The sequence below is a fragment of the Pseudorca crassidens genome, chromosome 2 (genome assembly GCF_039906515.1).
Source record: "Pseudorca crassidens isolate mPseCra1 chromosome 2, mPseCra1.hap1, whole genome shotgun sequence".
Classification (NCBI taxonomy): Eukaryota; Metazoa; Chordata; class Mammalia; order Artiodactyla; family Delphinidae; genus Pseudorca; species Pseudorca crassidens.
In genome coordinates this window covers 116,773,226-116,798,940 of record NC_090297.1, presented here as the reverse complement: position 1 = coordinate 116,798,940, position 25,715 = coordinate 116,773,226, and the positions used below count along the sequence as shown (strand labels likewise).

Here is a 25,715-nt window from a genome sequence, read left to right as displayed (position 1 = left end):
ATAATAGCTTCTATAAGGGTATTGCATGTATTATCAATTCATTAGTTCTCACAGTTACTGTTATTTAACTGTTGATATAAATTTGTTAACTCCCCAATTAGAATTCTTGAGATCAAATACCACATCTCTGCATTCTTTTAGAGGCAATATACTACAGTGATTAATTACACAGACTGAGCCAGACCACCTGGGCTCAAGTTCTGACTCTACTGCTCACTAGTAGAATGACCTAGAACAAGTTACTTTACCTCTATCCTCCATTTCAATGATTTGTTACCACTATCTACCCAAAAAGTCCAAGACAGGATACCTTCCTCTCTATCCTCCATCCCCCTTTCACATGACCTAATGACCAAGCCCTGTGATTCTACACTTTTTAACATCTCTACTGTCTATCCTGGCTCTTCATTTTCATTGATATTCCAGGCTTTCATCATCTCTCACCTGCACTACTTGTGCAAGTCTTAATGGATGTATAGGACTTAGATGTAGAAGTAGGCAGAAGCTGTTTCAGGCAGATAGAATGGCATGTCAAGAAATGAGGAAAAAAAAGAAAATTTAAGGGACAATGGCCAGATAAGTTGAACTAAAAGATTTATAGAAAGGAGAGTTATTATAAGGTAAAGTTAGAAAACTAAACTGGAGCCAAACCATGAAGGGTTTTACATTCCAAGCCAGAGAATTTGAACTTAATCCTGTAAGAATTACTTCTTTTTTAATGGCAAAATATTTACTGCTGATACTTACATTAACTGTAAAATGCCTTTCCTATATTTCTCTTCTTCCCTCCCCATTTTCAAATAAATGGAAGATATACACTTAAATCTATATGTTATTACAATATACCTCTCCAGATTGTACTATAAAAACAGACAAGTGCCCTATATTAGCATATGCTCCCCCAAAATAAAACTGTCTTCAGATAACGGGAAAGCACTGAAGTTCTGAATAATGTATGATTCAGGTTTCTAAAACTGATAAACTGCTCAGAGAAGTTTCTCTTCTTGCTATAGGTAGGAACTTCTATCATTCAAACATAGCCAATGGTCTGCTAAGAGCAAATTCTCACAAACACCCCTTGCTTTACATACTGGTCATATTAATATCAAACTTTTACTTTTTATACATGTGTTTTAACAGCTTATGGGAACTATAATGAAGTTCTTCACAAGTTTAGATTCTCAGCCTTTGGGAAAACACAGACCCTTTTGAGATCCTGATGAAAGTTTTGGAGACTATCCCTAGAAAAATCCACAAATAACATACACTAAATCTCGCATTTTATTTCAAGGGGTTTATGAACACTTAACATCCATTCACAGGCCACAAGAATACCCATTCTACAGGACTGCTATTTTTCACAGGAAAAAGGCAGTAGTTTTCACCCTGTCCTAAGAGGGCAGGTATTTCAGGTTTGTTTGGTTGGAGTTTTTTTGGTAGGGATTGGTGGATTTTCACGGATCCATCCAGTCTCTCACCTAGTTCTTTTTATCAATGTCGTATTGTCTATGACCATGGAACAGAACAAAGATAACAGAGTACCTGGAAATCAAATTTATGACGTTGCCCTCATTAAAACCATGCTCCAAAGAAATGAGCTAACAATCCATAGCTGGAAATACAGCCATAAGTGTAACACTGGGTATTTATTTACAACCCATTCCCCATTGACCCCAGTCCTACTTGGCGCCAACAAGCTAAATCCAGGGAAAGAACGCTGTGCAAGTTTCCATTTAGTCATGTGTACACATATCAGTATAAGTACAATGATGAATAATCTTCCCAAGAGATCTCTATGTGCAAATGATTCTTATATCTGAATAGTACCAAATCCTCAAACTTGAACTTTCACTATAGACCTCAGCTTCTTGCAGAATCAACTATGGGAGGCCATCTAGTGGACAAAATATAGAAACACACATTCTTAGCTACTTGACAGTTTCAGGTTTCTTCTTAATGCCCCATACAAGATCATGTTACTAAACAGCGCTGCCTCCTCAGAGATTATCTGACTCTATTGCCAAAACACACCTATTAGACCTGAAATGGACCATATTATTTTAAATACTGACTTCTCCTTTAAAACAAAAAAGTTCATGGACACAAAAATCTCAGAATAAAATGACACCGAAAAAGTTTCCCAGATTTTCTTCTTCGTTACAAGTGGTTATATAAAACCACAAGCCTTAGAGACAGGCGCTTTCATAATTAAAACTGTGAGAAAAAAGAACTATCAGATGTAAATAACCTTGATAGCTATCTCCCTTGTTACGATAGGAACCACATCTCTACAACATCCTCAGAACCAAGGACAATTCTTGACACACAGCATGTGCTCAGAAATTATACCCTGAATTAAAACAAGTCATATGACACAAGCCTCAGTGCCCTCCAATTAAACACACACAGCCTCAAATTCCATTCAGGTACCTTTAGTGGGTGCAGGATGTATACTGATAATTGGCTGCTGCTTCGCCAATGGCGTAAGTGTTGGCAGTGTTTGAATAATGATGGTTTTTGCTGGAACGCTGGGGTTTGTTTGAGTCTTGGGTGCTGCTGGAAGTAATAAAGGCTTGGGCTGAATTGAAGGTTTTGAACTCATCTGAATTTTTTTCTTTGGAGTCAGTCCATTTTCTGGAGAAAAACCAAACAAACCACAAATCAGTTTAAGGGCAATTAAGCAAATCCTAGAAAGGAGATTCTATTATACACCTTTCCCTAAACATTTTCTTGACCTCTGACTACCCTTACTGAAGTTTAAGCATAGCCACTCTATATCTTAATGGACTGAAGAAAAGTCCTCAATCTGAGGTCTTCCTTTTTGACCAAGCTGCAGCTTTGCCGCAGGGACACGTGAACCAGTAAAGAAGAATAGCTAAAACCCCTGAATAAAGCATCGCGGTGAATAAGGTTAACAAATGTCACAGCCAAGTGGCCCTCACATTCAATATCTTTAACTGAAACTTTGAAATTTCTCCTGAAGATGGTGGGGCCCTAAATCTATTTAAAGTATCATTCACCTATAAAGACAAAAACAACCAAAGAAGATTATTTCTTCCCTTTCCTCTCCACATTAATCATCCACAACAAACAAAACAGGTCCACTAATTTAAAAACAGCAAGCCAGCTTAATAAACATACACTTAATCCAACATTTTCTTTTAAGAAATGGAGCCTAAGCTCAGTCTAAAATAGAGATAACAGAAGTTAGGAGATGGAGTAATACCAGTTTTGCTCTTAGGACTAATGATGGGCTTGTCTTCCTTCAGTGGCTCTGCTGAGGAGGGACTATTAAAGCTTTCACCATATAAGGAAAAGGGAGACATCTGGGAAGTAGAAGACAAATCCAACTCCTCCTGTAGCAAAATAAAACACAAACAAATTCATGTAGAAGAATACTATCCTTGAGCAGAAAATTGCTTAGAAAGAGAGGCAAGATCTATACATAAACAGAGAAACACTTCAAGACAACTTCAAGGCAAAGGTGTGATATATTAGAACTATATCTATATATAAAGTACTAAGAGATGATGGATAAATCAACATTATCCATCTACACTAAAGGAAAAATAACTAAAAATGAAGTATGTCTATTTCATCCTCTTATATGAAAGATATGAATCACTGATCTGATCTGCTTCTATATTTTCTCCCACAAACTTTATATTTTACTTGTTCCTAGTCATACAAACATTTAGTATCATTATAGAGTTACAGTTAAAATGCTAGTATCTTTCCCCCACCATCTCTTATTCTGTCTTACAGGAATCTCAAAAGCAAATAATTCTCACTATTTGTATCCTTTTCTATTTCTTAACACTGCCTTTGTCCCGAATGTTTTGAAAGAAAAACACTGAAAGGAGCAGGGCTATTTTATTTTATTTAATGGGTAAACTAATAATACAGAGGGACTTCCCTGGTGGTCCAGTGGTAAAGAATCCGCCTTACAAAGCAGGGGACATAGGTTCGATCCCTGGTTGGGAAACTAAGATCCCACACGCTGCAGGGCAACTAAGCCCATGCGCCACAACTACTGAGCTCACACGCCTCAACTAGTGAGCTTGTGTGCCGCAAACTACAGAGCCCACACGCTCTGGAACCTGGGTGCCACAACTACAGAGCCCACACACCCTGGACCCTGCACACCACAACTAGAAAGAAGCCCGCGCGCGGCAACAAAAAGTCTTCGCGCCACAATGAAAGATCCCGCATGCCTCAATGAAGACCCTGTGTGCCACAACTAAGACCCGATGCAGTATACAAAAATAATATTTTAAAAAATAATAAATAATTTTTTTAAAAAAATACAGATATATAAATATTAATATTTTCTAAAAGTCTTTTAATATTCAGTGGATCTGTCTCATTTTGTTAGAATAAAGAAGCTTAACATAGGATAAAAGTAGCATTTCAATTCCAAGAGAAAAAGATGTTATGTATAATAATGGAATGGGCACGAGTACGTAAATACATACATCATACCATCTTCAAAAGAATCTATAAGATTACTGAAAGAAGAATTAAGAGAATACTTGTTTACTCTCAGCATGATGTAGGCTCCCTTACCTCAAAAAAGCCAGAAGCCATAAAGGAAGAAGAAATAGATTTGAACAAATAATAATTAAAATATTTTATAAGAAAAAAACAGAACATAAAGTTAAAAGATACATATGGGGAGAAAATATTTGCCAAAAATAGGTAAAGGAAAGAAACCACCATTTCATTGAAAAGGAAATGCAAAGAGTATCCAAAGGCAAATTTAAAAGAAAATCTTTTTTTTTTAAATCATCAGATAAGAAAAAGTTAAAATGACCTGAAAGAGCATATGGGAGAAATGGTCATTCTCAGTAATGCTGGTGAGAATGAGAATTGTTTCATTCATTCATCCTCAACACCTATTCAGCATGTAGCCATAAGCGGGGCTGTATGAACCTTACAGAGTATATTATAACAATAATATATTTGGAAAAAAACAAAGACTATGAGATAACACAGGAGGAAATGATTATCTTCATAGCCTTAGATGCTTACAAGGCATCTGATAAAATTCAGCAAAGATTCCTCATAAAAGTCCTAAAAAATAAGGACTGGAGGGACATTTTCTTAACATTAAAAAAAAAGCTATGCATAATTGTATAGCCAAAGTCATACTTAATGGTAAAATACTAAATGCTTTGCCATTAAAGTCAGGACAAGAAAGAAATAATTGCTTTTTCTGTAATTCTAGCAGACATAATTATACTAGAAAATGAAATAAAAGGAATAAATACTAAAATAGAAGAAACAGAAGTGCCTTTGTTTGCAAGGTGATATGCTGTCTACTTGGAACACATTTAAGAACCAACTAACAAAATTTTCACTATGAAAATATTGTATTAATAATCACTTAGAGGGCTTCCATGGTGGCGCAGTGGTTGAGAGTCCGCCTGCCGATGCAGGGGACACGGGTTCGTGCCCCGGTCCGGGAAGAGCCCACATGCCGCAGAGCGGCTGGGCCCGTGAGCCATGGCCACTGAGCCTGCGCGTCTGGAGCCTGTGCTCCGCAATGGGAGAGGCCACAACACTGAGAGACCCGCGTACCGCAAAAAAAAAAAAAAAAGGGAAAAAAAAAAAGAATCCACCTGCCAATGCCGGGGACATGGGTTCAAGCCCTGACCTGGGAAGATCCCACATGCCACGGAGCAACTAAGCCCATACGCCACAGCTACTGAGCCTGCGCTCTAGAGTCCATAAGCCACAACTACTGAGCTTGCATGCCACAACTACTGAAGACCGTGCGCCTAGAGCCCATGCTCCGCAACGAGAAGCCACCACAATGAGAAGCCTGCGCACCGCAACAAAGAGTAGCCCCTGCTCGCCACAACTAGAGAAAGCCTGTGCGCAGCACCTAAGACTCAACGCAGCCAAAAATAAATAAATAAATAAAATTCTTTTTTTAAAAAACGAATTGATTTAATAAATGGTACTGGAACAATCCTTCTGATAGTCATTTGGGAAAACAAAAAACTTGGATTCGTATTTCACATCATAAACCAAGATAACTCCAAATGGATCAGAGATCTAAATATTTAAAATAAAACCTTATGAAAAATATGTATTAACAGTCACTCAGAAACTATTACTTCCTGAATAATTTGATCCTAAGGCCACTAGATGGAGCAGTGCAAGACCAGCATCCATGCAGAGAGGCAGGCTGGTGGAGTATCAGAGTCTAAGGAGAGGAGGTAGGGGCAGGCAGCCCAGCACAGGGAGTCACAGCAGATTACCCTGCTCATATTGGGTCAGCTTGACGCAGGTGTCAATGCCCAGGACACAGGAGTCAGTGTGAAGGGACCTGCACTGGCCAAATCCAGGATAACATAAGAATCAGAATAAATAATTATAGTAATGGGTTATAATCTGTTGAATAAACTAGGAAACCATGAGTCCATACTGATATAAACAAATAAATGAATAAATTTAAAGTCTGATGAGAAACAGGTTATTTTTACATAGTTTTAAAGTACCTCCTCATAAAATACTTATTTTGGGCAAAGGAAGAAAGAGCAACTTCACAGTGGAATAGCCTGGCAGACACCACCTTAATCAAATGAACAGAGTGAACCTCATCAGTAACAGGACAAATGAAAATTGTGTGCCATCACATCAAAAGTAAATGAGACAGACACAGCATCACTTCTGTGATATTCCTGCCACAAATACAAAACCTGAATCTCATCCTGAAGAAACATCAGGCAAACCCAACTGAAGGACATTCTACAAAATAATGTCTTTAATCTCCAAAAGTGACAAGGTCATGAATGTCAAGGAAGAATGAACTGTTTCAACTGAAGGAGATTAAAGAGACAAGACAATCAAATGCAATGCGTGATTCTAAACTAGATCCTTCCGCTCACTAAAGGACATCTTTGGGACAACTGGTGCAATCTAAATGGGAATTGAAGATTAGATGATAGTATGGTATAAACATTTATTTCCTGATTTTAATTGTTTTATTGTGGCTAGAAGACATATCCTTGCTTGTAGGAAGTAGACACTGAAGTATTTGGGGGTGACAAGGCATGATGTTGGCAACTTACTCTCAAATGGTTGAGGAAAAAAAAAGTTCTTTGTAATGTACTTGTAATATTTCTATAAGTTTAAGGTTTTTCAAAACAAAAAGTTAATATAAGCAAGAAAACAAGAATAAAAATATTATAACCTATGAGTGGTGAAAACCCTCCTTTGAGCAACAACAACAAAAAGCAATAGAAGATTGATAATTCAGCTATGGAGAAAATAAACACCAAAAATAAAGCTTAAGGACAAATGACAAATTGGAGAAAAACACTTGTAACTTATTTCACAAACTACACACTAATAATCCTAATATGTAATAAAACACTTTAAAAATTGAAGAGAAAAAGACCAATACAATCCAATAGAAAAGTGGACAAAAATTTGAACTGTTCATAAAAAGAAATGCAAATAGGCCTTAGACATATGAAATATACAAAAGGATGTTTAACCACACTTATAATAAAAGAAATAGAAAACAAAACATGCTGTGTAATGACGAAGGGAAAACTGGCCCTCTTACATACTGCTGGTCAGAATATACAACCGTACAACCTGTGGAGGGAAATCTGGCAATAAACAGTAACATTAAAAAAGTATTCACCCCGATCTCAGCTATCTCTCTTTAGGAGTATAACCGGATATCTCTGCCAAGATATCCTGGCAAAAATATGAAGTTACTTATGTACATAGTTATTTATTACAGCATTATTTGAGTCCAGAAAAGACCAAAAACACCACAAGTGTTCATCAATAAGGAAATCACTGAATAAAGTATAATATAGTCACACAGTGGAACACTATGCAGCCATAAAAGGGAATGAGAAAGATTCTATATCCTGAAATTGGAGTTACCTCTAAGTTAAATAAGCAAGGTGCAGAGCAGGGTATGTAGTATGCTACCTTTTGTGTAAGAAAGGATGGAAAGGAAAGAATAGGACAGAAATCAGGCTTCTGTGGATATATCTTGTTATATATTAATACTTTTGACTTCAAAAGTAAATTAAGTTTTTAAAATTACATCATTGGAGAAACTGTGGGACCACAGAGAACTGCCAAGAGCGGCAATCAGAGAAAAGCTTCATAGAGAAAGTAATTTTTGAACCGGGACTTAAGGATGAATAGGAGTTTTCAAAGAAGAAAGAAAATGAGGCTATTTCAGGCAGAAGGAAGAGCATGTACAAAAACCTAAAATGGTAAGAGCAGAGATCTCGCTGCTCTTGTCCATGGACGGTGTTTGGCACAGTTCCTGGCACAGTTGTTGAATGACTGGAGCACACAGGAGCTCTCAGGGTTAAACCCAAGGGGAGTGTGAAGGTAGGAACAGGAAGGATAGTGAGAAACAAGACTGGAAAGGTAAACAGGAGCCAGAACATGGAGGGCCTAGTACACTGGCAATTTAAATTTTGTCCTTGTAAGAGTTGGGAAGGTTTTAAGCAAAAAACTGGCACAATCAAATTTGTGATTTTGAAAAATTTCTCTTTGAAGATTCCTCTGCTAAGAAAGGTTTGGGGAGTTAGGAGGCAGAGAGACCAGTCAAAATTCTATTGCCTTAATCCAGATGAGGTGACGATGGCCTGGTGTGTGTGGAGAAGATGAATCTTAGAGATACTAAGTGGATAGAATCATCAGGATTTAGTAACTGACTATATGGAAATTATGCCAGAATGAAGATACCTCCATTTCCAGCAGATATAATTCACTGAAACAGTAATTTGAATTTTTCTTCTTATATTTTTTCCTTTCCCCATTCCAAAAAATACCTAAGCCCTTTGGTACTTCCTTTTCCTGGCCTCAGAGCTTTTGTCTAGATGAAGAGCAGAAGCATTTTTAAGGTGCTTTTGTAAAAAACCTTATTAGCGCATTCAAAAGGTAGTACTAGGCTTTCCTGAACTAAGGAGACCATTCTAGGTTACATGGCTAAGGAGTTACAGAAACAGACCATCTTACAGTCTTCCATGTCCTCAAAGAATGTATATTCTAACGGGGAGTAAAGAGGGTAGCAGGGAGAAAAGACAATAAGTCAATAAACAAAAAAAATATTGGGTACTGGTAAGGTGCAATGAAACAATGAAATTATGAAGACAAGAACATAAGGGAAGGAGGGCAAAACCAAAGAGACTAACAGCTTTCTAGCTCCCTCAAGGCCATTCCTCAAGATTCAGCTTCCTCAGGATTAAATGAGATAATAGGACTTATATTAGCACTTAATAAATGTTAACTGCCTCCCACACATACATATTTTCCAGATTCCACTGTAACCAAAATCACTGTAAAAGACTGGTTACTTACAGGAACATGCTGAGTCGAAGAATAAGAGTCCACTGACTGAGGAGATGAGACTGAACAACTTGAGGAGGCTGGAGAAAGTGGCTGAGGTTCTGCCTTAATATCTTTAACTGAAAAACAAGGGGCAACAATTTTCCCACTGAACAATATAAACTCAGAATGAAATGAATAAGAAAGAAGGTAAAATCTGCTTTTAAAATTCAATGATATAGAAGCTAAGGTCACCAAAATATATCATCAAGTGAAAATTCAAGAGCAGAAAACAGTAAATCTAGTATGCTTCCGTTTGTGTAATAAATTATACATGTGTATACTATTGTACTACTAGCATCTGCATTAACTCTCTTGAAGGATGAACATAAGAAATTGATAACAGTGGTTGTCTCTGGGAAGCAGAACTTGGTGGCTGAGGGACAAGAGCCAAAAGAGACACTTTTCTACTCTACAGACTTTTTGTACCTTTTGAATATTATGCAATATGCAAAATTATAGCCTCCCCCCAAAATAATTTTAAAACATAAGAAACAGGAAAGAATTATTGTGGAAAGCATTTTTGACAATACAATTAAAACACAAAAATGTTCCTATCTTTTGAACTATGTATTTTTAAAAATGTGCTGAGTAACTATAGCCTAGGTGTTCCTAGGTGTCAAATTTATAACACGGTAGGAATGGGGAAGAGAAGAATCTCTGTGGCAGACTGTGTTCTCCAAAGTTAGGTGCAAAGTATCTACCATATCTCATGATCTATAATGTGATTTTGCCACTTCCCCATCAAGAAGTAGCCACTATTTCCTCCTCTGTTTGAATCTAGGTGGGCTTATGACTTCTTCAATTGACAGAGTATGGAAGTAATGCTATGTGAATCCCAAGGCTGTGTTACATTAGGCAATGCAGCTTCTATTTTTTGTGTTGAAACACTCACATTTGAGCCTTTGAAGTCTGACTACTATGAGACCACCAGGCTGTGAGGAAGCCAGGCCATATAGAAAGGTGACATGTAAGCACTCAAGTTGGCAGTCCTAGTCTTCAAGTCATTCCAGACCAGGCATCAGACATGTGAGTGAAGAAAACTTAAGGTAACTCTAGCCCCCAGTGTCAAGCTACCTCAGCCTTCAAATCTTCCCAGATGAGGTCTGGACACCATGGAGCAGAGACAAGCAATTCCTGGTGCATCCTGTCCAAATGCCTAACCCACAGATTCTGGGAGCCTAATAAAATGGTTATTGTTTTAAGCCACTAAGTTTTAGAATAGTTTGTTACACAATGGTAGGAACCAGAACACTGGCCTCGTGTAGCTCTTATTCTGTGAGGGAAGACAGGAATTGAGCAAGATATACAAATACATAAAATGAAAGGGAAAAGGAAATGCAGCAGTGGGGAGGGCTGCAATTTAGATGGGGAAATGTGCTGGTTATTTACACATTGTCTCTCAGCTCTAAGTCTATCTTCTATAGTCTGTGATGCAAATTATTAATACATGTCTCAGCTGGCTTCCTTTTAGGTCCTGTCCATAGGGGATACTAGAAGGATACTAAAAGGTAGAAGGGAAGAAGGGATTTCTTCATCCTCCCATCAGCTTCATTCCAGAAGGGACAGTTTGCTCCAGGTTCCAGCTTTTTTCAGCACACCTAAAACCCACCTCATTAGGCCCCTTAAAGATACTAGCATTAGCCAGGTAGGGCCTCCTCCTCAGATGTGTATACACGGGACCCCTACACTAAGTTCCTAGGTTCTAATAATCCCAAGCTTCTTCCTTTTGATTCCCTAAATTCTGTCTAATTCTCAGATAGGTTAATCTCTTAGAGAATATTACATATAATTCAAAATCAATATTTCTGAATAATAAAATTTTTATTCATTATGTGACTAACACATAACTATGAAATTCTTTATATCTATTTTGGCAAGAAATTTATGTATGCCTTGCTACACCAAAATAGAATGTAGTCCCTGGAAATTTTTGGCCTACAAAAGTGGCCCAGTAACTCCACCTAATTTTGACTATTACCCAACTACAAAATAATATGGACCCATTTAAATTTTTTATCAATGAAATACAGCATTACCTGTACAGAATTGATTGTTGATGTCCCAAATGCCTGTCTCCCAAGGCATCAAATCAAAATCAAAATCAAGATTATCAAAATTATTTTCCTGTAGGTTTCAAATCAGCAAAAGATTACAAGATTAAAATATATACATCCAGAAATCAAACTAACAGATGCAATTTGCCATAAATAATATAATTGTGATTACCCAACTTAGTAAAAATAACTTGCTAAGTTAATTAGTTCATCTTGAAAATACATCTTGGATAGCTTAGAGATAAACCAATTTAGTTATTTTAAGCACAGTAGTAACAGCTAGGAAGGAGGTATTGAAGTCAACATCTATCTGAAAGATTCAGTTGGTCTCATTCTTTTCAGTGGAAATGGACCTTTACAACAGTCACAAAATATGTGTTTTGTCATAAAGGAGATCCAGCAAAATAAGTTTTCCCATTGCCATTAAGGAAAAGAAGTCACAGCAAATGCCTATTTACAATATCATCTCTGTATACAAGGGAAAGAATACAGATGTATCCAAAAGACATGCAGGAATCATAAAGAGACTGTAACTGAAACTTCAAATATACCAAATATTAAAATGCTTATGGGAGAAGGAAGAGATCCATAGGAGGATGGGTAATTTTATATTTTTTTTTTACTGTTCTGTACTTTTCAAATTTCTAAATTTTTTTTTAATCCTAGAAGATAAAACTAAGTTTCTCAAACAGGGGTCAGTAAACTTCTTAGAGAGGCTCTTAGTTTCCTTTCATTCAGATGACAATTTTTAAATTTAAATATAATCATATTCTGGGTCATCTGGATGACCATCTTATACCATATATATTAATGAAGAACTGCCACATGATTTCAGAGCCCTCATATGAGTTTAAGATTAAGACAGTACCACAACTATTTTAAATGTTTAAGGTTACAGAGATAAGAACAGAAGTAAACTTAATATATAAACAGTACAACAAAGTTAAAAAGTAGTCAATATTAACTTAATGTGACAGATAATAAAACAGCAAGAAAGCAAGCCTCAGGAAAAAAGTAAAGGTTAATCTAGTTATCAATAACAACAATTTGGTAATAATTTCTAGAATATTATCATTTCAAATGTCTATTCTGTGGTTTATTTTTATTGAGAATGTAACAGAAGGAGAGAAGGGAAACTTTTCTTATACTGCCCTAAACTGAGTAAATATTATTGCAAATTATATAAAGAGAATGTGTGAAAGTTCACATAAAAAAAAAAAGAAAAAACTACTTAAATTATGAAAGAACCACCTTTTAAATCAATCTCCTTTGCTTTTTTCTCATATTGGAATCTAGCTATCAAAAAATTAAGCAGCCCCACACTTTCAGCAACGAAAAATCTTCAAACTTTCTTAATCTAAGTAAACTGAGGAAGGATATTTGCCTGAGTGCTCGCAATACTTTTTAACATGTTCAACAGTGGCATGACCTACTTCGAGGATGATTCATACTCAATCTTCAGACAAAAAAGTCAAATACATTTTACAGCATAAGAATTTTATCTGGTTGGAAATTTCACAGACCCATTTTATGTAAAGCAAAACATACTGGTACGTATATACTCTAGTTCTTCAATGACTTCTCAAGGGAAACTTGCACAGCCATGTGAAAGAAGAATGACAGTTTTAAAGCTAGAATGGGCTGTCTGAAACCATTTAATCCAATCTCTTATTTTATATCAGAAAAACTAAGGAACTGAAAGATTGAGTGACAGAATGTTAGTTATAAAATCAGGATCATATTTCCCTGAATCTTTCAAATTTACTATATTGTTTCTTGACGATGTTAGGCTCTGGAGGTTATGAAAAAATACCAGTTGCTTAAGCAACCAGCCAATATTAAAAGCCAATTTAATCAACAGACAACACTGTAAAGCATCTCACAGAGTAAATGAAACCACTAAAACCTCATGCATTGATTTTAAAAAATATCATGTGTTTCACTCCCTTCTATTGATTCATGGTAAAACAAGAATAATTTAGCAGTTGTTTTACCATGAATCAATAGAAGGGAGTGAAACACATGATATTTTTTAAACTTTTTCTTTGTCTTAAACTCACTAAGCAAGCTTTATTTTTAATAAGGGCTTAAAAAATAAGTGATAAATATTCAACCTGATTGATATGCATATAAAATCACTCTGTTCACTTGAACTACTTCCCAAGTCAAAAAGCACCTCATCCATTAAAGAATAAGACAAAGTAAGAGTTCAGGCCAAACAGCTTCACATATACTAATCCAGAAAAGAAAAAAAAATCTAAAATATTTTTGAGAACTTAAAGTGCTGTAATAATAGCTTTTACGCATACTTCTAACCACCCAAAGGCAAAAAATAAGGACATTTCTAAGTTTCAGAGCTTTCAACACTAAGTATACATAACTTTAAAAAAGGAAGTTGGTAAGTTCTCTTAACTAGATCCATGACACACATACTCCTTAACATCACACTGTTTCCCTTATGCAGCAAAATATCTGTAAAAACAAAAAAAAACCCTGGGGCCAAAGGTAGACTTAGAATACAAGTCTTCTCATACCAAGACCAATGCAATTTCTACAATCCTACACTCACTGACTACAAAATGGCTGCTAACTTTCATACTTAATCTTAAAAGTTATTTAAACTTAAATAACTAGCCTAAACGTGTTATCCTGAAATCTTCTTGCAATAATTAAAGATTAAATATCACATTATTCAGCATTTCTCCTCTAATAAATACTTACATAAGTTTCATTTGCCGCATCCAATTGCAGGTCATCATAGCCAAGTTCAGCAAAGAGGGCAGAATCTTTGGACAAAAAAAAAGAATAGATATTTACTGTTAATTCAATGTTTTGACAAAAGAATAAGTGCTGTATCCTTATGCCAGCTCTATTAGGGTTTCTCATTAGCCATTACTATTACTGATAAACTCTAGGAGTGTGAATGACAACCAATTCAAAGCTGGTTTCTAACATATGTATTGTTTTCCACATAATTTTTATCTTGTGAACTAAATCATTATACCAGGGATTAAAAAACAGGTTTTATGTCCTGTCATGTTGGACTAATTGATAGTGACTTTCTGGAACATTACTAACACAAATTCTGAGGCTTCATCTGGGTTCAGCACAAAAAAAAGTGACATGGTTGATCAGCGGTGATGACAGGAGAGGAATATGGCAACACAGGTACCAGGTATTTGCCATCCTTGCCTTAAGTTAGAGGTACAACCAATTTTCTATCCAAACAATAAGGAATTCACTCATCTAAACCATTTCATTTATTTCAACAAATCTAACTATGTTCCAATTTCCTAATAAGATTTCCTATAAACTGAGAAATATATGAACACAGGTCAAGGTGCTGATAAGGCCAAAGAAGACTGATTACTGTATAATCTGTAATGTGTCTATTTTCTTTAACATTTCAGAACTTCAAGCACTTTGAAGAGTTTCCCAATCTAAGTCTGCCTTTGTACTCCCTACTAACATACCACTGAAATTTGCTCTGGTGATGTCCCTACTTCACATATATAAGAACTACACTGCAAGTCTCTCACCGACTTGGCCAATGGTAGAAACATTTCACCAGCCTAAAACAAAATAATACATAGCACATTTTTTGTGTGTAGTGATAATGAAAGGTTATTCATATAACTCTCAGAAAAGGACTACCTTAAACTCAGCTGCAGAGCAAAACAAAACAAAAAACCCATATAAGTAGATGACTGTGGCTATGTACCTTACACACAGGCGAAAACTTGAAAGAGTTCTTTATCTGCTGCCTCTCATTTCTCTCCTCCCTTTCCTTCTTGAACCTATTCAAATCAAGCTTCCCCCCCAACACATACACACGCATACACATCAGGTATTATGTCACCAATGATTTCTCCTCTGCTAAATTCAATGGTAAATTCATGGTCCTCATCTTACTCTCAATAGCATTTGAAACAGTTGATCTTTTCATATTAATTGAAGCATTTTCTTCACTTGGCTTCCAAATTACCATACTCACCTGGTTTTCCTCCCACCCTACTGGTTGGCCCTACCTTACCGGTTATTCTTCATCTTCTTAACATGAAATTGTCCCTGGGCTTAGTGCAAACTTTTCTATCTATTCTACTCCCTTTGTGATCTCAGCTGAGCTCATGGCTTTAAATAGCATCTATACGCCAAGGATTCCTAAATATACATCTCCAGTCCATACCTCAAGACGCATGTACACAGTGAATACTCTACCTCTCCTCTTGGATATCTAAAAGGCATCTCAATCTTAACACATCCAAAACTGAGCTTCAAATCATCCCTCACCAAACCTCCTACTGGTTCGTCCTCATCTCAGTTAATGACAATTCAATTATCCCAGGAGCTCAGGTCAAAAACCTTAGGAGTCATTGCTTACTTCCTCACTCTCTGTATTCAATCTACCAGTAAATCCTGTCAGCTCTGTCTTCAAAGTATGTATTGGTAATGTGGCATCTTACCTTTCCTTTCCATTCTTCCTTCCCTTCCCTACTCTTCCCAACAGAGATGTCAGCAGAGCAAGGAGGGTGGTGGGGTTGTGTGTGTCATCCTCTGTGGCAATGTGCCTGGTACCCAAGGAAATAGGATGATATAGGAGGGGAGGTGCCTTGTGGAGGTGGCAGCATGCCTCAGATGCCAAAAAAATGGAGCAGTGGGAGGAGGAACGGAGTGGCAGATGTAAGAAGCAGCCTGAGTGGTTAGGAGAGTGATAGTACCAAACAGATGTGTTAATTGATGGAGCAAATGATAAAATATATTAGAGCTAGGTTTCTCACTTTCTGAGAAAGGATTTAGAAACGTGAAAAGGGAAGAGAATAAAAGAACCCTAAGAGGTTGCACTGGAATTAGAAGTATTAATACGAACACATTTTCTTAAAATATTCATACACAGAAAGAATTATAGATGTTTGTATATGTGTGTACACATATACATACATGTATGTCCTAGTTCTGTCTGCTAACAGGTCCTAGAAACGAAGACATCCCACCAGCACTGAAAAATCGTATGTTTCCAGACCTTGGATACTGAATACCATCCTCTACTAAACGGAAGTCCACTAAAGGGCTCCTTAGAGAAAGAGCTGATTCCAGGGCTTAGGCAGAGAAAGTGCAAAATAGGCTTGGGAAAATCTTGTTGTGCCAGAAAATAAGGAAATCCTCAGAGAATGATGGAAACATGTCAAAAGAACAAAGGAGCTGATATGAATGGACTCTTACTGGTCAATTCTCAGAAAATCTGAGCATCAAAATAAAGCCAGATTACAACCCATTGAATCAAATAGGAATTAGTGAGCTCATAATGAAATAAACAAAGAAACAGAGAAAGCTTTTTCTTACAGTATGATGTCAATTAATAAATGTACACAGAATGTTAAGAGAGAATCACCATTTGGCATTAGAGTGGTACTTGATATAAGCTGGAGTTATCAATGGAGGCCAGGGCTGGTGAGTGAAGGTTTAGTAAGGAATAGGACATTGGTGGCATTCAGATTATCTCCCCCAAAATACTGGGTTAGCCAAAAAGTTTGTTCAGGTTTTTCCGTAAGATGTTACCAAAAAAACCCGAAGGAACTTTTTGGCCAGCCCAATACGAATCAAATGTAAAAGGGGAAATAGTGACTTTACAGTGGAGAAATCCAGCAGATACTAACTTGACAATCTGATCAAGGTGAACATCACCTTGGAACAGGTCAACATAGTGTGCCTCTATCATTTCTCTAGCATTCCTGTCACGGACTCATGGCCTGATTCTGGTCATGAGGAAACAGTATATAGACTTAGGTTTAGAGTCATCTTACAGAACAAAAGACCTGTACTCTTTAAGACTGTCAAGAATACAAGAAACAGGAAAAGACTAAGCAACCATCCCAGGTTGAAAAACTCTAAGGAGACATGAAAAGTAAAAGTAATGTGTGTTTGCAGGTAGGGTCCCAGACTAGAAAGGAAAAAGAGCCATTATTAAGACATATAGCAAAATATGAACGGTATCTGTGAATTGGATAGTAACGCTGTATCAATGTTCATTTCCTGACTGGAAGGAGTGTATGACAGTGATACAGGACAGTAACCTTGTTTGGGGGAGGAGGGGATACACATTGCAGTATTTAAGGGTAATGAGTTAACAACACATTTCACTCTCTTTTTCTCTCTCTAAAGAAGGAGAAATGGGGCAAATACAGTAAAATTTAACAATCAGGGAATCTGTCTGACAGGCATGCAACAGTTCTTTGCACAGTTCTTATAACTTTTCTGTAGGTTTGAAACTATTCCAAAACTTAAATTTTGAATAAAAAATATACATGGGGAGCTTCCCTGGTGGTGCAGTGGTTAAGAATCTGCCTGCCAATGCAGAGGACACGGGTTCGAGCCCTGGTCCGGGAAGATCTCACATGCCGCGAAGCAACTAAGCCCGTGCGCCACAACTACTGAGCCTGCGCTCTAGAGCCCACAAGCCACGACTACTGAGCCCATGTGCCACAACTACTGAAGCCCGTGCACCTAGAGCCTGTGCTTCGCAACAAGAGAAGCCACCGCAATAAGAAGCCCACGCTCACCACAACTAGAGAAAAGCCTGTGCGCAGAAGAGACCGAACACTGCCAAAAATAAAATTAATAAAATTAATAAATTTATTTAAAGAAATATATATATACACATGGGTATATACATATGCATATGTGTATGTGTATATATCCACAGTCAACCACTTCCATTATCTCCACTGCTCTCATCATAAATCACTTGGATTGATGCAGTAGCCTACAAATGGTCTCTCTGCTTCTGCCCTTGACACTCTTTCAGTATATTTTCAATAGAGCAGCTAAAGTGAGCCCATAAAAACATAGGATGTTATTGGGAATCAGGATTTACACAGTAGGAAAAGAGAAATAAAAGTATATAATGCAAGAAGGTGAGAAAGAACTCTGTGGTACTGGCTTTGAACTGTGGGTATTAGCATGAATTCATGCTTTTTAAAAATACATATTTCCTTGTTCTTAGGAGATACACAGTGAAGTGTTTAGGAGTTTCATATTATTTGCAGCCTGCTTTCAGATAATGAGAGAAGAGAGAAGTGTGGGTAATACTGACAGAAAGAGTGAGTATGGCAGGATGTTAACGGTAAGTCTAGATAAGGGAAATACAGGTTATCACTGTACTGGTCTTTTTTAACTTTTCTGTGGTTTGTGAATACTTAAAAAAACTGAGAGTGGGTTGATAAATACATTTGTATACTACAGAATATCTTAGAAAGATCCATGAGAAAGTGGTGACATTGGTGGCATTGGTTACCTATGAAGTATCTCTAAAATTTACTACCTACTTCTATATCTTTTTCACCAACCCCACACTACCTACTATATAGATTTCTCCTAACAGTAGTAAACCATGGTAGCTATTAGTTTTTGTTTGCTCAGCAAGCTTTCCCACCTGACTGCTGCTTTGACCATTTACTTATTCTTTTACTTCTTGTAAGATGAGAAATGGCCACTGGAAAACAGTGGTGACCTTAGAAAGAGCAGCTTTGGTGGAGTGGTGGAGCCTAACTGCATTGTGTTCAAGAGACAGTGAGAAAAGAGAAAGTGGAGTCAGTGAACATGGACGTTTTTTAAAAAAGAATTCTGCTGTAAAATAAAAAAGAGAAATGTAGTTGAAGCTATAAGGGAAGTAACATCTAAAGAGGGTTTGGGGGTTTTTCTTTCTTTTTCACTCTAGACAGGAGAAGCAACTACATGTAGGGATGGAAATGAAGACTCAGGAAACAGAAGGAAGAAGAGCTTGAGCAATATTCTTGAATAAAGGGGTGGGGGCGGGGTGTCTAGGGACTTCCCTGGTGGTGCAGTGGTTAAGAATCCACCTGCCAATGCAGAGGACATGGGTTCGAGCCCTGACCTGGGAAGATCCCACATGCCATGGAGCAACTAAGCCCGTGTGCCACAACTACTGAGCCTGTGCTCTAGAGCCCATGAGCCACAACTACTGAAGCCCACGCACCTGGAGCCCACGCACCGCAACGAAGAGTAGCCCCCACTCACTGCAACTACAGAAAGCCCGTGAGTAGCAACGAAGACCCAACATAGCCAAAAATAAATAAATAAATTTTAAAAAAATAAAACAAAGAAGGAGGGGTCTAAAGCACATATAGAAGTGATCGGTTCTAGCATTCCCACCAACAAAGAGAAGGCAAATATACTGGTACACGCGTAGATGAGGTAGTAGGAGATTGCAGCAGTTCTCTTCTGATTCAAAGAATGCAGGAGGAGGTGCTGGAGGTTTGAGGAGAGAAGAACCTTTATAAAAACGATCATCAGAGAGAGAGGACCAAGGAAATATGATCAGCCAGGTAATACTTAATGGTCTATTTCAGGTTAGTATCATAAATTTAAAGTGAGACCAATCAGCACGGTTGAATTTTCTTTTTTAGCCACTTTCAGCTACTTGAGTGCATTCATGGAGTAGACAGAGTTGGATTTAGCCAAGGTTGCAGTTGATCAAATAGAGAACTACAAAACAAGAGAGAGACAAGGATATTGAGGGTGTGAGGGAATGATTACAGAGATTGTCCATGGAATTTAAACTGGATAAGGGGAAAGTGATAACATAAAGGGGACGAGGGACAGTGAAAAGATGGCAGAATCTCAGCAGCATTGAAGGTACCACTGGAATTGGAGTACTAAAGAGAGTGAGCTGGTAAGACAGAAGGTGATGGTCAGAGTGGGATGTTGGAAACTGAGATTATGTTACTAGTACTGACAAGGTTTAGGTTTATGATTGGGGAAGAAAATGCCTGAGACAGGGTGGAAGGTGGAGAAGAGACCCAGGAAATGAGAGATCAGGGTATTTGAAGGATCTTCTCTGAGAATACTGAAATCAGCCAAGAATCATGATGGAAGGAGTGTTAAAGAAAGTGACAATAAGCTAGGAACTAAATTTTTTCAAAAAGTGAGGGAGAGTGAACCAGAAATCACCAGATGACTATAAGAGGGAGAGGGAGAGGGAGAGGACAGCATGTGAGACAATGTGAAATTTAAGCCTGGATGTTTTTAGGGAGGATGAAAGGAGAATGATCTAAAAGTAGCAATGAAGAACAAGGAAGATAACTAACCCACTTTCAGAGGCCCTAATGGAGAAAAGGTTTTGAGAATGAAAAGAGCTACCATTCACTAGGACTTTAGGGAAAACCGTGTTATCAGGGGAGTCAGGTTTTGGTCAACGCAGGAGGGTACAGAGAACTTTCACAGAAGACACTGAATTTATCAAAGAAACCACAGTGGCAGATGGAAGCTTCTGATCTTGGTACATATATCTTATGTGCGGCAAAAAAAAAAAAGTGGCTTTTGCAAATTGTAAGAAAAAGAAAGGGAGGGAGTGAGGGAGGTAGGAAGGAAAGAGGAAAGGAAAGATATACAAATGACAAATAAAGCATATGGGGACTTCCCTGGTGGTCCAGTGGTTAAGAATCCGCCTTCCAATGCAGGGTACATGGGTTCGATCCCTGGTCAGGGAACTAAGATCTTACATGCTGCAGGGCAACTAAACCTGTGTGCCGCAACTACTGAGCATGAGATCCACAACTAGAGAGCCCACATGCCGCAACTAGAGAGCCCACATGCTCTAGAGCCTGAGCACCACAACTAGAGAGAGAAGCCTGCACGCCACAACGAATATCCCGCATGCCGCAACTAAGACCCAACACAGCCAAAACATAAAATAAATAAACAAATATTTTTTAAAAGACCTTTCCTTTAAAAACAAATAGATAAAGCATATGAAAAGATGCTCCACATCACATGTTATCAGGGAACTACAAACTAAAATAATGAGATACCACTACACACCTATCAGGATGGCTATAATCTGAAACACTGGCAACACCAAATGTTCGTAGGACTGGAGCAACAGGAATGTTCATTCACTGCTGGTGGGAATGCAAAATGGCACAGCTACTCTGGAAGACAGGTTGAAAGTTTCTTACAAAACTGGACATACTCTTACTGTATGATCCAGCATTCATGCTCCTTGATATTTACCCAATTTATATGAAAACTTACGTCCACATAAAAAGCTGCAATGGAGTTCCCTGGTGGTCTAGTGGTTAGGATTTGGCGCTTTCACTGCCATGGCCCGGGTTCAATCCCTGGTCGGGGAACTGAGATCCTGCAAGCCTCACAGTGCAGCCAAAAAAAAACTGCACGTGAATATTTATAGCAGCTTTATATATAACTGCCAACATTTGAAAGCAACCAATTTTAATTCTCTGTGCAGTGTCCATCACTGGAGAACAGTTTGTGGCTGTCCCTTCACTGCATGTAAGCCCTTTATAAGCCGGAACCTGTCACTCTTGTCCCCCATGCCTGGCCCTCTTTCCTGGCCTCAGTCTGTCTTTAACTGGTTTTGAGACCCTAGAAGCAACCAAGGCGTTTTTCAACAGGTAAATGGATAAACAAACTGTGTGCTATGGACCAAATTGTATCCCCCCCAAAATTTATATATTGAAGCCCCCAAGATGACTGCATCCAGAGGTAGGGTGGTCTTTACGAGGTAATCAAGGTTAAATGAGGTTACAAGGGTGGGGCCCTAATCTACTAGAACTGTGGCCTTATAAGACTAAGAGATAGGTCTACCTACCTACCTACCTCTCTGTCTCCCCCACCTCTTCCTCCTTCCCTCCCTCCTTCCCTTTCCACCCCTCTGCCTCATGAGGACACAGCAATAAAAAGTGGCCATCTATAAGCTAGGAAGAGAAGTCTCACCAGAACCTGACCATGCTGGCACCTGTGCTTGGACTTCCAGCCTCCAGAACTGTCAGAAAATAAATGTCTGTTCATTAAGCTTCCCAGGTATTTTGTTATGGGAGCCCAAAAGACACTGTGGTACATCCATACCATGGAATATTATTCAGTGCTGAAAAGAAATGAGCTATCAGACCATTAAAAATAGAGGGATCTTAAATGCATTTTGCTAAATGAAAGAAGCCAAATTAAAAATGCTACGTACTCTATCATTCCAACAATATGACATTTTGAAAAAGGCAAAACTAGGTGACAGTGAAAAGAACAGTGGTTGTTGGGGCTTTGGAGGAGGGAGGCAGAGACAAACAGGTGGGGCACAGCGGATTTTTTAGGGCAGTGTAACTATCCCATATGATACTGTAATGGTAGACACATGACATTATGCATTTGTCAAAACCCACAGAATGAAAAAGAGTGAATCTTAATATAAACTATGGACTTTAGTTAATGCTAATGTATCAATACTGGCCCATCAATTGTAACAAATGTACTCCTGTAATGCAAGATGTTACCAATAGGGGAAACTTGGGGGCAGGGGAACTCTGTACTATCCCCTCAATTATTCTGTAAATCTAAAACTGTACTTAAAGTAAACTCTATTAAGTATTAAAAACAATTACATGAAATAGAATTTCAGCATCCATAAATAAAGTTGTTTTGGAACATAGTCATGCTCAGTTTACATTGTCCATGGCTGATTTTGTACTACAACTGGCAGAGCTGAGGAGTCAGAACAGAGACCACATGACCACAAAAGCCTAAAATATTTACTATCTAGACCTTTACAGAAAATGTTTATAGGCCCGTTCAAAATTTCATCACCCCACATAAAGGGAAAATGCACATGGGATGCACATCCCATCATAGGCTGTTCTGAGTAAGTCATTTTTAATTATACAAAGTTGTTAAGAGTCACAAGTACTAATTACATAATCTGATTTTAAAAATTTTATCTAGCTAGCTTCTAATATAGAAAAAAAAAGTCAAATAAATCAGTGAAGTACTTGAACACCCAAAATGGCAACTCCCAGAAAAAGAGTCCATATTCTACTGAGAAATGTTAGCAAACAGTAACCTTTCACTCCAGTGCCTGCAAAATCTATCCTGCTTACTGAACACTTGAGGAAGCAGAATTAAAGTGTTCCACTAAGAAAAGCTTGTTAACAGTTTGAAAAGAGAAGCTTGGAAAACCATGGGAAATGGGCATGTTCAGGGAGGGGCAGGGCAAGGTACCTGAGCTGAGTCAGTGAACCTACTACAAAGAACTGAATGCTCTGTTAAAGAACATTAAGACTAGGAGTCAACTGGTCAGATTAGTCAGGAAAATGCAGCCTGGGTATCAGAAGACATAATAATGCTATCAGGAAGTGCCTCACAGTTATAGTTTAAGAAACATCATGAAAATATAATAGTTGACTAGCTGAGAAAACAGATCATAACAACCCAGTATACTGAAGTAGATTTGTTAATAACTGGGGGGATCTTGGTAAAAATCAAATCTGTAGAAATAACTTAGGAAAGCAATATAGAATAGTGACTAAGTGCACAGGCTTTGGAGGTAGACAAACCTGGTACTGATCCTGTTTCTGACACTCACTAGCTATAAGACTCTGAGCGTTCGTTCTCTCTCAGCCTCAGCTTCCTCATCTGTAAAATAACAATACCTCACTGGACTGTTGGGAGGATTAAATAAGATAATGCAGGTAAGAGCTAAGCAGGGCACCTGACACAAATAAAGTGCTTACCGGCAATTGTTCCTATTACTACGACTACACTTGGCTTGGGATGTAAGAGCTAAGCAGGGCACCTGACACAAATAAAGTGCTTACCGGCAATTGTTCCTATTACTACGACTACACTTGGCTTGGGATGTAAGAGCTAAGCAGGGCACCTGACACAAATAAAGTGCTTAACGGCAACTGTTCCTATTACTACGACTACATTTGGCTTGGGAAAATACATTTGGAAGAGATAGTCTAACGTTTTTCCAACAACTCATAGAAAACCTATCCAAGGACTGAAATAAATCTCTAACACTATATAATTTAAGAGAAGTTCTGCCCTTGGAAAATCAAATGAGGACTTCAGTTCAACAAAGAGAATTGAGATTACACTCTTGCTACTGAGAACGATGGTCCAAGGGGGAAAAAATGAAGGTCAGTCTGGGTTTCCCCCAAATTTTAAAGCTAGTGAAGGGTGTAGGTTCACCGCAGGACACATTCAGGGACGTATACAACCCCAAATTCATACTGAAGCCCAAGAACAGTATTAGTACTATGTCTGGCAAACAAGGGAGGAATATAAGTTTCTTCTAAACACTTAGATGATAAAGCTTCTCCACTCTCATTTCCACTACATTCCATTCCACTCTTCCTGACCACAAAACCAAACAAAATATCCATAACAAGAAAATTCAGAGTTGTATTCGGAGAGCAATCAGGATTATACCCGTTTATAAGCGTTAGGTCTACGTAATCAGGGACCTGGGGTCAGGTGCTGGGGTGCTTTGCTTCTCTGCCAAGATGGGCATCAGCCTCGATCAATAGTGGAAGCTTCGAGATGAGGATTCACATTCTCTCACACAAACCAAACACGTACACGTACACTCCATGGCAAGCATCTCCCACATCCCACACTCTGAGAAAATAGCTTGCAGCCTTTTTGATGGTCACAGCCGTCCTGCCCTAAGCTTCCTAATGACGTCGTTTTCGCTCCACAAAATCATCACCTGGTACTTTCCCAGAGGAAGCGGTGAAACACGGTAGTAATTCCAATCAGGCAACATTTTACGCTCGCTGTCCCCAGGGCAGAAACCGACAGGTTCTGCTAGACTCTACTAGGACCACGGACGGAAGCAACGAGTGGCCCTCGCTCCCTCGGCAGGGTTCGTCCACACCTGTCACCACAAATGCGCAGAAGTAAGGGGGAAGAAACCTGGAGCCACCCCTGGTACAGTCTCATATCCCACTCACCCCACTCTTCATCCGGCCGGTGAGGGAGTCCCGGACTAAAAGGGGACTCCATGGTGCCGGCAACGCCAGCCGGCTCCCCCGAAACACACGTTCGCCTGCCCTGGAACTCGGCAACTAATATCTGGGACGGTGGCGGCAGATGGACAAAATACCCCGTAACGCTGACGCGACGGTGGCCGAATGAAGACAAATTACTTCGGCGCGAGTGACGTCAGAGACTAAGCTAATTTTAAGCAAATCTCTGAGTAAATATTTCCCTTTTGGAGGTTTCGGCATTTTCTGTCCCGCTGTTTTAGGGAAAAAAGAAAGAGACGTAATCACTACTTCGGTTAAATAAGATATATTGATAACATAAAAAATGGGGAAGAAAATCCTTTCTGAACATACTGGCTCGTCCCCTGAGTATCATTCTCAATACCACAGTGTAGATATATCAGAACAAAACTAGAGATTAAGAAAGTAAAGTTGGTTTAATTTTTACGAAAAACTCACTATCAATGTAAAAGTTCTCCGTATACAC

The 25,715-nt window shown here is 38.3% G+C and overlaps 1 protein-coding gene across 1 annotated transcript in view; it reads right to left on the bottom strand.

Moving 5' to 3' along the window:
* Window positions 1-25,349, bottom strand: part of ATF6 (activating transcription factor 6) — a 219,850-nt gene extending 194,501 nt beyond the window's left edge. Inside the window, exons 1-6 of the mRNA XM_067728453.1 lie at window positions 25,196-25,349; window positions 14,154-14,218; window positions 11,415-11,502; window positions 9,349-9,455; window positions 3,227-3,356; window positions 2,431-2,634 (exon numbers count right to left, since the gene is read on the bottom strand). Coding sequence (XP_067584554.1) covers window positions 2,431-2,634; window positions 3,227-3,356; window positions 9,349-9,455; window positions 11,415-11,502; window positions 14,154-14,218; window positions 25,196-25,247 — 646 coding nt within the window. The 5' untranslated portion in view covers window positions 25,248-25,349. The remainder of the gene's footprint in view (window positions 1-2,430; window positions 2,635-3,226; window positions 3,357-9,348; window positions 9,456-11,414; window positions 11,503-14,153; window positions 14,219-25,195) is intronic.
* Window positions 25,350-25,715: the final 366 nt, after the last annotated feature.